The sequence below is a fragment of the Coregonus clupeaformis genome, chromosome 36 (genome assembly GCF_020615455.1).
Source record: "Coregonus clupeaformis isolate EN_2021a chromosome 36, ASM2061545v1, whole genome shotgun sequence".
Taxonomy (NCBI): domain Eukaryota; kingdom Metazoa; phylum Chordata; class Actinopteri; order Salmoniformes; family Salmonidae; genus Coregonus; species Coregonus clupeaformis.
In genome coordinates this window covers 30,898,982-30,912,089 of record NC_059227.1, presented here as the reverse complement: position 1 = coordinate 30,912,089, position 13,108 = coordinate 30,898,982, and the positions used below count along the sequence as shown (strand labels likewise).

Sequence of the window (13,108 nt, the reverse complement as noted above, 5' to 3'; positions counted from 1 at the left end):
TTCTCGAGCACCGAGTTCACTGGGTTTACTCTGACACCGCTGACTCCACCGTCACGCCCTCCAACAGCCACGCACCCTCTTTCCTCCAATCGGGCCACGGTCACGTACTGATCTCGCGCTGTCTGCGCTCTGATTGGACGGCGTCCGCTACACCTTTGTTTTTGATTGGTAACATGTTACCACCAGCCAGTCTATTCCGAATTTTGTTTCTGTTTTTTTTCGTCTCGGCTTTTGATTCACTCAGCTGAGGCCAGTTTCCTCTATTGGCAGCGGCAATACTTGTGTGCTCAGGGCTCATTGAGTGTTCGCATTGCTAGTGTCGCTATTGTTATTTTTACTCGTACTTTCCTATGCTGACTTTTACATCACCCCCGATTTCAGAGCAATCTTGTCGGGTAAGTTGATGGATTTTTACTTTAAATTGGCTAAGTAACTAATGGTATTAAGTTGTTATCTTCAGGTATTTATAACAAAGCTCATCGATAAAATACCGATGAGTGCCATACATATATTACAGTATTATAACTTGCATTGCATGCATTGATTGAAGCAAGCAGCCCAAGTTGACCGTGGTGTTTTTTCGCACAGGCGGTCTGGTTTATTTGAGGTCAGATTGAAACTAATGTATCCCTGCTCAACCGCCACTGTATCAACATTGCTACATTGTATCTGCTCTATATCACTGCATTGTTACATTGTATTACTTTGTAATTAGATTATTCGTTGTTATGTGATGGTATTACGTTACCGTGGACCCTAGTAGGCAAATATACACATATTTCTGCATTTTATTAGGTTTATTAGGCTAATGTGACTGTTTTGTCGTATTGCTATGGGGATTTTGTTCCAGTCAGCTTGGTTGAACATATTGTACATAAATAGACAACTGATTGATTGACTAATTGATTCCATCTAATTTTATAATCTATGTTGGATGAAGGTTGGATTTGGATTATGAGGTGCTTCCATTGGTGTCAACAAAACAAAGTGACTGGCTGTTAATGCTGGGGAGTGTCCTCAGTCCTCAAGCACAGTTAAATGGGGTGGGGGTTTCTCAATTTAACACAATACTTCCTGATGCAGCCCCCCACCCCCTCATGCACCACAGTATACACTTTAAACACAGACTAAAGTAGGTTTTGGTTGATGTAGCACATCACTCACAGGTCTATTTTTGGTGATGCCTCCCAAGTCCAATGTTATGTGGGCTACTGGGAGATGGTAGGGTTGGGTGCGCCCACCTGCTCTAATTGCTGCCCAGCGCTGCAGTGGGGCCCCTCTCTATTTTTCTGTCTCTCCATGCCTCTGAGGCAGCTAGCAGCCGCTCTGAGCATTCAGCAACTGAGTATTCTTCTAGATGTGCAACTGAGCATTCAGCAGATGCCAGCCCACTGCACTACCCAGCTATGTGCACATCTAGAAGAATACTCAACTCCTGTTCATTGACTACTGTCTATGTGGTGTTTCCACCATTTTGAGGCTTCTATGGTTCATGACTTGGACTCAAACAGTCTGATGGATCTCCCTTGGTTCAATGAACCTTGGTCATGAGATATTTATATGATCTTTGAGGGAACCATTGCAGTAGTAGACTCTAGAAATATTTAGTGAGATACTGTAGATGTCAGTGTTGGAAGTGTCTGCAACCATCAGAAGCTATTGAGCTGTAATGGGGATGAGAAACGGACTGGCCATTGGGCAGTTCGGGCAAATGGCAGATGGGCTGGTCCATCTTTAGCCTATTGGGCCAGTCTAAATAAAATGATTTATTTGGCTAATAATGGGGGCCAGAGAAAAAAAATAATGGGCTGGTCCATGTTAGAAATGCCCAGGCTGATTTCTGGTCCCAATCTGTCCCTGGTGGCGATTAACGGTGTATCCTCCTTGTGGCCTCCCTCCGTCCGTCCCTCAGGCTGATCTAATGGCCCATAGGGCTTTGGTCAAAAGTAGTGCACTATATAGGGAATAGGGTTCCATTTGGGACACATTGTGCTGTAATGGTGATTGACTTTGCATCTTCCCAGTGGCCTCCCTCCGTCCCTCAGGCTGATGTAACGGACATCAGGGTGATGATGATGGAGAGGAACAGGCACGACAGTGAGCAGTCCTGCTGCAGCACCTTCCAGTACCATGACCTGGAGGCCGCTGAGGCACTTGTCAGCATGAGCTCCTGGGGTCAAAGTTCAGCAAACCACAAGCCACGACCCCTGACCCCTACCTCGGACTCCTGCGACTCTCTCCTCCTGCACCCTGAGATCATCGAGTCCCCCAAGGACCCGATCGCACTCTCATCAATGGTAAGTGGAATCTCATTATGTAGGCTACTGTGGTTAAAATGTATACTGTAAGAATATACATTTTTTGGGTCGCAACTGAGGAACCAAAACTGTCATTTTAAATCAATCAAAACTACAATAAGCTTTTTTTTCTTATAGAGAAAATATATTTTTCTTTAATTCCTGTTTCTCTTTCTTTTTTCCAGTGCATGACCCCCCCTCACAGCCCCAGCTTTGCTGAGACCGCTACCACAACAGCTGTCCTCACCACCACCTCATTGGCCAGCTCCAGCTCAGGCCCCAGACCAGTCTTAACCCGGCCCAGACTCTGTACAGGTCTGCCCTGCAGAAATGCCCCTCTCCTGGGCCAACGACCTGGTACGGCCCCCATCTTCGAGAGCTATGGAGCTCCAGAGCTGCCCAGCAGAGCCATGGTGACCAGCGTCATCCGGCACACTGCTGACAGGGCCCTCGCACAGCACAGCAACAACATTCCACCTCAGTCCCTCGTAGGGCAGCACACAGACACCAACTCCAACAGAAACCCTACTGCAGTCCTTCTGGCTGAGACCGTTCCTATGCAGACTCAACCACAGAGCTGCAGCACTGGTCCGTGTGTTAAGGTAGAGAAGGACCAAGGCAGAGCATCCTCACCTGACAGCAGCACAAGCCCCTCTACTCCTCCCACCCAAAGGTCCCCATCCCAGGCCACAGCCACCTCCCGGTCCTCACCCCCCATTCCCAGCTCCCAGGTCCTCTGCCAGGTGTTTCCAGTCAACGGGCGGACAGGGATGATCTCTGCGTTCGTCCAGGCAGGCCCGGTCCAGATAACCCAGGGGGGGCCCAAGCCCATACTACCCCAGTCGCCCTCCTCCTTCCCCCGGCCGCTGCAGCTGGTGGGCTCCTCTGTGACTCAGGGGACGGTGATGTTTGTGGTTCCCCAGCCTCCCGTGTCCCAGGCCCCGTCATGCGCACAGACTGTCATGACCCTGGGTAACACCAAGCTCCTGCCCCTGGCCCCAGCTCCAGTTTACATGCCCTCAGGTCAGAGCAGCAATGTCACACAAGCTGACTTCTCCCGCAGACGGAACTACGTCTGCAACTTCCCTGGCTGTAAGAAGACCTACTTCAAAAGTTCCCACCTCAAGGCCCATCTCAGAACTCACACTGGTAGGTACCCACTCTATACGACACTAATGGGTATTCTACCCAATGGCATTTAGATTAATGATCATGTTGAATATGAAGTGTGTTATCTTCCACTGATGTACTTATGGTTACCATTTCTATCCTCCCGACCAGGTGAGAAACCATTCAGCTGCCACTGGGAGGGCTGCGACAAGAAGTTTGCCCGCTCTGATGAGCTCTCCCGCCACAGGCGAACACACACTGGCGAGAAGAAGTTTGTGTGTAACGTGTGCGATCGGCGCTTTATGCGCAGCGACCACTTGACCAAGCATGCTCGCCGACACATTACCTCCAAGAGGACCTCCTCGTGGCCGGCTGAAGTCCGCGACCTCCACAAGATGACGGTATCTAAGGGCCCGTCTAGTGGCTCCAACCTTCCTCTCAGTGTGATGGTCCGTGCCCCAAATTAGCTGGGGCTCCCAGGCCGTACAGTCATCTCAGGACAATATCCCACCACCGACCACACAAGACCAAGGAGAAATTAAACAAAACAATAGGCTGCTACACATTCATGGACAGAAACAAACTGACCTTGCACTGGATTTTTTTTATTGTGCTTGTTTTGTACATCCTTGATCTCTATATGTAATTATGTTTACTTATGTAATATGTATACAGTATGTAATGTTTAGCTAAATGTATGCACTCTTTTTGCCAAAGCCTTTGCATCGTGCTTACAGTATCTGTTACTATTGGTCTCTGTGACTGTAAATATGTATGAATATCTATATATGATTGTTATGTGTATTCCAATCTGCATTTATTGACAATACATCAATATATGTTGTTGATATTTTAAAATATGTCAGTGGACAGTATTCCTCACTGTGATACTACCTACTTTCTTTGCATATTATTTAATAAACATTTGTTTTAAGAAGTGCTGTTTTTGATAGCTTGATCGTTTTGTTTTTGTTTTATTACAGATACAGTATAACCAGTATAAATACCTCACATTATTACTTAATAAATACTAAATACTTTATAAAGCTTCACTATACTAATAATATGAGTAATCAATGTATGAATTAATTCTATAGATATGGTCACTCTGAGAAAAGTGTTGTCCCAATGTGTAGTTTTACTAGCTTTCAATGTAGGCAATGGTCATTGTTATGAGTCCCATTGTTTTTTTCATAATAAAATACAAAATAAAATACACTTGGTAGTCTGGTCTATATTTTCTCAATAAAATATGATGAAACACCCAACGCTGCTATTTCTCAATCTCATCCATAGTGATCCTATTAAATTATTCTAATTGCTAATTCTATGATCTCAGCAGTGCTGACAATAATATTACGTATTCTGTTACCCAAGAACACTCGATCCCCTTTGATTTCGAATACCCGTCTCCCCACACCACCCAGTAACAACGTTCCTCGAATTAAATTGCAGTATTTTACAGCGCTAAAGGGGGCGCGACCAATTGGAAACGACCGTTCAAGAACGATCAGAGGATTTTAACTGGCTAACACTGTACCCGCCCATTTGTCTTACTGACCGACATTCACGTAAGCGCTCCCACTAAAATATAGGACAACAACGCCACTCAGTGAAAATAAAATAATGTACAATGTGTGAATAAAGAAAAGCTTTTTCAGGTTTCCAATTCGTAAGTTTATGGACACACACCACAATATCACACCTAAACGTAGCACTTTTTGTCAAGCTTTTGCAATAGAATTCTAATTATATGGCTATTGCATCCTGTACTGATTTTTTTCTAGTAGCAAAGTGATATAATGACCAAAAAGCTTAATTATATTTGCCCCCTTTGAGTATGTTTGATTAACAAAAGAACAAGTAACGTGTAACATTATGAAATATATATTGAATGAATTAGAGAAGTTGGTTAGATAACTTTCAAAATAACCATTGTAAATACCACATCACCCACGCTGACCAGATGGGTCTGCGAGAGGACGAGGTAGCATTCATCCGTTCCCTTTTGGTCACTCAGGATGGTTGGTCCACAGACTTCTGCACAGGAGGTGGCTGAGGTTAGGCTAGCTGCATGTAGCCTAGCGGTTAAGCGCGTTGGGCCAGTAACCGGAAGATCGCTGGTTCGAATCCCCCGATATATCTACTGTTCTGCACATGAGCAAGGCAGTTAACCCCCAACAACTACTCCCCCGCACCTCTCTGATTCAGAGGAATTGGGTTAAATGCGGAAGACACATTTCGGTTGAATGCATTCAGTTGTGCAACTGGCTAGGTATCCCTATTCCCTTATATAACGGAAGACAATGGTTTGTGTAACCATTTTGTTACGATTGGATCTCGCAAGCATCAGCATTGAGAAGTGTGTCACACAGCCAAACATTTCTAATATTCCGTACAACAGTACCCATTCTGTTCGGGTGAAATGATTCACCCTTTTATGGAAGACGATATTGATATGTATAGTAAAAAGTAGCACTTGTAAGACAAAGAACAAGTCTTTGTCCTACTTTTCAACTTTACCTCCCAACCAATAGATGGAGCTCAATTTCATTTCAACAGGATCTTCAAGGGCCAACTTCACTGTTTTGACCGTCTTTTGTCTCGTTTTGACTTTGCGCCCAGCAGCACGTAACAAAACAGAGTGGATTGTCACAAATTTGATTGACCAAAATAGAAACTACAACATGACTTGAATCACACCAGAATAAACGTAAAACTACTGTTTCATCCAGGTAGCATTATTTATTTCCAAATGGTATCATGCTCCTCTGCAACTACATTAAACAGCTTTAGCGAAAAGTAAGATTACGGTCAAGCTAATCCATACGAAATGGGTGATGGACATCCACAAATTAATACATACCATACGAAATGCTCTGAGACCAGGTTAAATTGGTCTTTCTGCTTAAATATCAGGTAAATAGTAACTTGGGTATGAAAGTTGACCTTTGTATGTGTATGATGTAAACATACATAGCTATCTTGCGCCATTTAAACGTTGGCTACATTTTATTTGTTGAAAAAGCCACATCAACAGAATGGATTGCATCCGTAGTAGCGGGAAGATAAACACAATTTGTTTGCAGGCTTTTTCTATAATGGCAATTTAACCAAAGTTGCAAGCAAGTTATAAAATCTCTATTGACTGCAGTTAAATTTTATACTGCTTGTTAGTAAAATAAATCAGTTGAATCTTGTTAACGTTACCTAGCCATCCATCATGCTTTAGTAGCTAAACTTGCTGTACGCCGTTGCATTTTTCTACTAATTTCGAACTTTATCTAAGACGTTATGTTTTGTAATTCAAAGTTTTAAACCATATGCTAGCTCTATTGTCTCATATTTGCGCGCCTTTTCTTGACATTAGGTAACTCCTTCCTTTCCCGGTTTTGTAACCATGAAAAAAGCTTTGAATTTTCCCGCAATCTTTGGAGTGAGAGAGAATTGCAATCTGATTGGCTCCGCCATACCGGAAATGTAAATACCGACCATCAACTTTGTTTCTATTGGCTGCTTGGATCCGACCATTAGAATTTCAATAAATAGGGAGCTCCAAACGTTGCAATTTAGTTGCGGCATTGATTTGTTAGGGAAACCTAGCTAGCTTGTTGTACTGTATATGTTTGTGAATATATAGTAATATACATTTAATTTCTTTTTTGTTGATTTTCGTACAATTTTACCGACATTTAACTTATCCTCTTAATTAATTCCGTCGTCTCACCTGTCCGTCATTCAAAATGCTTACAACTCGTTCACCACTCACTAAGAAGAACAAAAACGCAATCACCACTCAAATGGACAACCTTTCGCTCGTTGACAAAGAAAACACCGTACGTTTGAACTGTTCATTTTGTATTTTAGGCAATTTGTCAGTGAGTGTGACCAATGGTCACGTCTGTCTAGTAGCACATTACTGAATTGAATCTAAAGCAATCAAGGTTATGGTTGATTAGCTAACTAGGTAATTTATCACGGAATCCACTCTTTAAAAATTTATTTTTTTCCTCATGCAGCCTCCTAGCCTGAACAGTACCCGGATTCTAGCTTCAAAAACCGCGCGCAAAATCTTTGACTCTGAGGTGAGTGAACAAGACTTCTGCTAAAGGTGCTCAAATAGTTTATGTATAGTGACCATTTTACAGCTTCATGACTGGTGTAATTAACCTGGTAATTCGCTAGAATTTGATCTTGAGGTGGTTATTTGGCGCCAACAGTGTTTTTCGTCCTAACTAACTAGCGTTAAGCTGGTGAGCCTTCAAATCATGATTACACTATGCGCCTAGCTATTTGAGAAGTTAGCTAGCTATCTAGAAACTCAACAAGACAAGCATAATGTTTAAGTAGCTTTGTCATTTGCATAACTAGTTACACAAGTTGGCTACTCGGTGTTTCATAAGGCTAGCTAGCCAGTAGCCTTCCACTCGAGCCATGTTACGAAACCCTTTGTCTTGGCCTCTAGCTAGTTACAATGGCTCTTTATATTTACATTTTAGTCATTTAACAGACGCTCTTATCCAGAGCGACTTACAGTTAGAGTGCTTTTTACCATCTAACGTCATTTTATGGGAATCTTGACATTATACATAAACTGGTATGGTAGGCCTTTTAGTATTTCTTGCGTATGTATTTAAAATGTCCCCTTTTTTTAATGATATGATCTTTTCAGATTTTAACTTCGAGAAATATGCTCGTTTACTTAAGCAACATTCTAACAGTAATTATATTAATTCCACTTTTTTATTTATTCTTTCAGGTTAAGCCCAAAGATGTCAACAAATTCAACACAGAAGAGCCACTCCTTAAGGAAAATCCACGCAGGTTCGTCATTTTCCCCATCAAGTACCATGACATCTGGCAGATGTACAAGAAGGCGGAAGCTTCATTCTGGACAGCTGAGGAGGCATGTCCAACTCGCACACATCATTGGTCCATGCATTCAGTTAAACATTTGACTTGGTGCAGACAAATACAGGCATGCAGTCATTCTTTTTAGTCGAGGACATTTTATTGATTCTGCATTTTGTTTTCCAGGTTGATCTGTCCAAAGACACACAGCACTGGGAGTCTCTGAAGGATGAGGAGAGATACTTCATCTCTCATGTACTGGCTTTCTTTGCTGCTAGTGATGGCATTGTCAATGAGAACCTGGTAAGTTGATCTTGAATGTATACAACAATCAATATAACTATACACTCAGAAATCACTGATCTATGAGGGTTAGAAAATGGCAACTCATCCAGTATTCAAACGTGGCTGTGTGGAATTTAATGTTGACCTAACTTCCTTTTCACCACTAGGTGGAGCGATTTACACAGGAAGTCCAGGTGACTGAAGCGAGATGCTTCTATGGTTTCCAAATCGCCATGGAGAACATCCACTCTGAGATGTACAGCCTGCTCATTGACACCTACATCAAAGACCCCAAAGAGAGGTCAGTGTCAGACTGTCAGTCTACGCTTTTAGTTGACAGAGCAAGGACACTACCAATATTTAGCATATGTATTGTTACCCACATATGTTCTATTATCTGGCAATGATGAGAAGCGCAGGGGTACGTACCTCAGCTGATAATGGGAGCTGAGTGTTGGTGCTGGTTCTCAGCTCAGTGGGCATGTGGTCTGCTGACTGAGGGGTGCCAACACGATATAGACGCCTGACTGAGCCTCATGATAGTAAAGTGTACTCCACCAATGCACTGAATTCAAACCCCCTAAGCAATTTATTAAGTCTAAGCATTTTGTAGTGCGGCCTTAAGCATTCTCTGAGACTGTGCCCAATGTACTTTGTCATACAGGGACTACCTCTTCAATGCCATTGAAACTCTCCCCTGTGTGAAGAGGAAGGCTGATTGGGCCCTGGACTGGATCGGTAACAGAAATGCTGAATTTGGTAGGTACATTCATTTCCATTTCTTAAAAACCTGCATAGGATTGTTGTGGTCAATCAGTTGGCAATGGGTGTTGCTTGTATTCCAGGTGAGCGTGTGGTTGCATTCGCTGCTGTTGAGGGGATCTTCTTCTCTGGGTCCTTTGCGTCCATTTTCTGGCTGAAGAAGAGGGGCCTCATGCCTGGCCTGACCTTCTCCAATGAGCTCATCAGCAGAGACGAGGTGGGTGTTTTCACGATGTTGATTTTAGTCTTCTACATCATTATCCCATAGGGAAAAACCTGGTTGAAATTGTCATCCATCAGAATTTGGTTACAATAACACTATTATGATGTTTGGATACCCTTTGTGTGTTTGTTTCAATGTGGGGGGGAAAAAGCAACATTCTTCGTGACTACTTGGCATTATCTTACTAAGTTAGTTCTGTCTAAATCCAGGGCCTGCACTGCGACTTTGCCTGCCTCATGTTCAAGCACCTGGTGAACAAGCCCTCAAAGGAGACGGTCACCAAGCTCATCAGGAACGCCGTGGAGATTGAGCAGGTATGTTGAATTAACAATAAGGGCCTGTTGCCTTGACTCTGATTAAGCCTACTCTTGATATGTGACCCAAATGTCACCCTTTACCTATACTGTACTAGATGTCTCTGATACTGCACTACATATCTATGGGCCCTGGTCAAAAGTAGTGTACTAAATGGAGCCATTTGGCACACACCTGGCCCTAATTGTGCTTAATGGATGATATCTACCTTTTTTGTATCTGGATTTGAATATTAAACCTCTAATTGCTGATGTCTGTTCACATTTCAGGAGTTCCTGACAAAAGCCCTTCCAGTAAAGCTGATTGGTATGAACTGTGACCTGATGACCCAGTACATAGAGTTTGTGGCTGACAGGCTGATGTTGGAGCTGGGCTTTGACAAGGTGAGATGGTAGTCCATGGTTCAGTCCCTAATGGCAACCCACTTACTATGTAGGGGGGGGGCCCATGAGCCAACTTAATTTTCATGTGATTGATAGAAATGGGCTAGCAATGATGAGAAGCGCAGGGGTACGTACCTCAGCTGATAATGGGAGCTGAGTGTTGGTGCTGGTTCTCAGCTCAGTGGGCATGTGGTCTGCTGACTGAGGGGTGCCAACACGATATAGACGCCTGACTGAGTCTTGCCTGTAAAGATGTACAGTGGGGAGAACAAGTATTTGATACACTTTTCCTACTTACAAAGCATGTAGAGGTCTGTAATTTTTATCATAGGTACACTTCAACTGTGAGAGATGGAATCTAAGTATTTGATACATCAGAAAAGCAGAACTTAATATTTGGTACAGAAACCGTTGTTTGCAATTACAGAGATCATACGTTTCCTGTAGGTCTTGACCAGGTTTGCACACACTGCAGCAGGGATTTTGGCCCACTCCTCCATACAGACCTTCTCCAGATCCTTCAGGTTTTGGGGCTGTCGCTGGGCAATAGGGACTTTCAGCTCCCTCCAAAGATTTTCTATTGGGGTCAGGTCTGGAGACTGGCTAGGCCTCTCCAGGACCTTGAGATGCTTCTTACGGAGCCACTCCTTAGTTGCCCTGGCTGTGTGTTTCGGGTCGTTGTCATGCTGGAAGACCCAGCCACGACCCATCTTCAATGCTCTTACTGAGGGAAGGAGGTTGTTGGCCAAGATCTCGCGATACATGGCCCCATCCATCCTCCCCTCAATACGGTGCAGTCGTCCTGTCCCCTTTGCAGAAAAGCATCCCCAAATAATGTTTCCACCTCCATGCTTCACGGTTGGGATGGTGTCCTTGGGGTTGTACTCATCCTTCTTCTTCCTCCAAACACGGAGAATGGAGTTTAGACCAAAAAGCTCTATTTTTGTCTCATCAGACCAAATGAACTTCTCCCATTCCTCCTCTGGATCATCCAGATGGTCATTGGCAAACTTCAGACGGGCCTGGACATGCGCTGGCTTGAGCAGGGGGACCTTGCGTGCGCTGCAGAATTTTAATCCATGACGGTGTAGTGTGTTACTAATGGTTTTCTTTGAGACTGTGGTCCCAGCTCTCTTCAGGTCATTGACTAGGTCCTGCCATGTAGTTCTGGGCTGATCCCTCACCTTCCTCATGATCATTGATGCCCCACGAGGTGAGATGTTGCATGGAGCCCCAGACCGAGGGTGATCTTGGTGACCGTCATCTTGAACTTCTTCCATTTTCTAATAATTGCGGCAACAGTTGTTGCCTTCTCACCAAGCTGCTTGCCTATTGTCCTGTAGCCCATCCCAGCCTTGTGCAGGTCTACAATTTTATCCCTGATGTCCTTACACAGCTCTCTGGTCTTGGCCATTGTGGAGAGGTTTGAGTGTGTGGACAGGTATCTTTTATACAGGTAACGAGTTCAAACAGGTGCAGTTAATACAGGTAATGAGTAGAGAATAGGAGGGCTTCTTAAAGAAAAACTAACAGGTCTGTGAGAGCTGGAATTCTTACTGGTTGGTAGGTGATCAAATACTTATGTCATGCAATAAAATGCAAATTAATTACTTAAAAATCATACAATGTGACTTTCTGGATTTTTGTTTTAGATTCTGTCTCAATTGAAGTGTACCTATGATAAAAATTACAGACCTCTACATGCTTTGTAAGTAGGAAAACCGGCAGTGTATCAAATACTTGTTCTCCCCACTGTAGTTTAAATTTTCCCTTGTCCCAGATCTGTATGTGCTCTTGCCAACACCATTGCTCATTGTCAACCCAAACGTGACAATGAGTTGGTTGGTTTTGATTGCACAGATGGGCACTCTGGCTACTAGAAATGGGTGGTGTTACTGAAACCAAAGCATTTTATTCAACTAGCAGACACATTCAATTAACTTCTCTTCTAGATCTACAGAGTGGAGAATCCCTTTGACTTCATGGAGAACATCTCACTGGAGGGTAAGACTAACTTCTTTGAGAAGAGAGTAGGGGAGTACCAGAGGATGGGTGTAATGTCTGGTACTACAGACAACGCCTTCCGGCTGGATGCTGACTTCTAAAGCTCTTACAGGCCCCCAAGATGGCCTTGAAATGACACTTTGAAACTGTAAACACTTGAAAAGGACATGGACCAGACTAGATGCTACCGGACCACCTTACCTCATCCATCATCCCAAATGGCACCCTATTCCCTATATAGTGCACTACTTTTGACCAGAGTCCTACGTGTGTCCTGGTGAAAAGTAGTGCACAATATAAAGAATAGAGGCCATTTTGATTTGTCTTCGTTGTCTGGTCCACAGACAACACCAAGCATATTACCATTCACAATTCACCCTATCTGCAGTAGAACTCTGGTTTTATCCATTTTCTTATTTGTATAGTACTGTTAATTGTTTTTATCTGGGTTGGCTTTACTTTTGTAATAAAAAAATGTAATCCAACATGCAATATTTATTTTGCTCTGTTTTTTAGTTCATGATACTTCCTAATTTACAGATTTGTCTAATGCAAAGTCTCTCAATCTTGGAATTAAAGTTTCAATTAATCTGACTGCTGTGTTGTCATTTGCATTAATCTATACAAGTAGCTAGTTTCATAAAGCAACAAAAAGTAAGGAAAATAGGATGTTACTGATATTTAAGACATGCAGTAGTACGCTACCAGGTGAAAGTGTATAGGAAAGATTTCGTAATATAATCAGATCACTTATGCATATTGCACTAGGAGTGGCATTGTAAACTTGGGCAAGAAAGTCGATTGGAAAAATCTGGAAACAGGTTTCTGAATTGAGTTTTTGTTGCGAATCATATCTATAGCTCATAACTGAAATAAAG

The 13,108-nt window shown here is 43.1% G+C and overlaps 2 protein-coding genes and 2 non-coding genes across 4 annotated transcripts; all 4 read left to right on the top strand.

Moving 5' to 3' along the window:
- The first annotated feature begins 208 nt into the window (after positions 1–208).
- Positions 209–4,639, top strand: LOC121552396 (Krueppel-like factor 11). The gene is made up of 4 exons (XM_041865285.2): positions 209–395; positions 2,025–2,297; positions 2,483–3,446; positions 3,579–4,639. Exons 1-4 carry the CDS (start codon positions 351–353, stop codon positions 3,872–3,874), a joined length of 1,578 nt encoding a protein of 525 aa, XP_041721219.1. The 5' UTR covers positions 209–350; the 3' UTR covers positions 3,875–4,639.
- Positions 4,640–6,967: 2,328 nt separating this feature from the next.
- On the top strand, positions 6,968–12,824 carry LOC121552500 (ribonucleoside-diphosphate reductase subunit M2). The gene is made up of 10 exons (XM_041865449.2): positions 6,968–7,243; positions 7,427–7,492; positions 8,167–8,313; positions 8,445–8,561; positions 8,711–8,844; positions 9,208–9,302; positions 9,389–9,522; positions 9,738–9,842; positions 10,113–10,226; positions 12,179–12,824. The coding sequence occupies exons 1-10, from the start codon at positions 7,151–7,153 to the stop codon at positions 12,329–12,331; spliced, it is 1,158 nt and encodes a 385-aa protein (XP_041721383.1). The 5' UTR covers positions 6,968–7,150; the 3' UTR covers positions 12,332–12,824.
- On the top strand, positions 8,941–9,079 carry LOC121553104. Its single transcript, XR_005997474.1, has one exon. It is a non-coding gene; the product is annotated as a small nucleolar RNA SNORD94 (small nucleolar RNA).
- On the top strand, positions 10,330–10,469 carry LOC121553105. The gene has a single exon (XR_005997475.1). It is a non-coding gene; the product is annotated as a small nucleolar RNA SNORD94 (small nucleolar RNA).
- Positions 12,825–13,108: the final 284 nt, after the last annotated feature.

Coding starts and splice junctions, on each gene's coding strand:
- LOC121552396 (XM_041865285.2), top strand. CDS start 351: ATGCTGACTTTTACATCACCCCCGATTTCAGAGCAATCTTGTCGG. Junction 396..2,024: donor TTTCAGAGCAATCTTGTCGG/GTAAGTTGATGG, acceptor GCATCTTCCCAG/TGGCCTCCCTCCGTCCCTCA. Junction 2,298..2,482: donor CGATCGCACTCTCATCAATG/GTAAGTGGAATC, acceptor TCTTTTTTCCAG/TGCATGACCCCCCCTCACAG.
- LOC121552500 (XM_041865449.2), top strand. CDS start 7,151: ATGCTTACAACTCGTTCACCACTCACTAAGAAGAACAAAAACGCAATC. Junction 8,562..8,710: donor GCATTGTCAATGAGAACCTG/GTAAGTTGATCT, acceptor TTTCACCACTAG/GTGGAGCGATTTACACAGGA. Junction 10,227..12,178: donor TGGAGCTGGGCTTTGACAAG/GTGAGATGGTAG, acceptor CTTCTCTTCTAG/ATCTACAGAGTGGAGAATCC.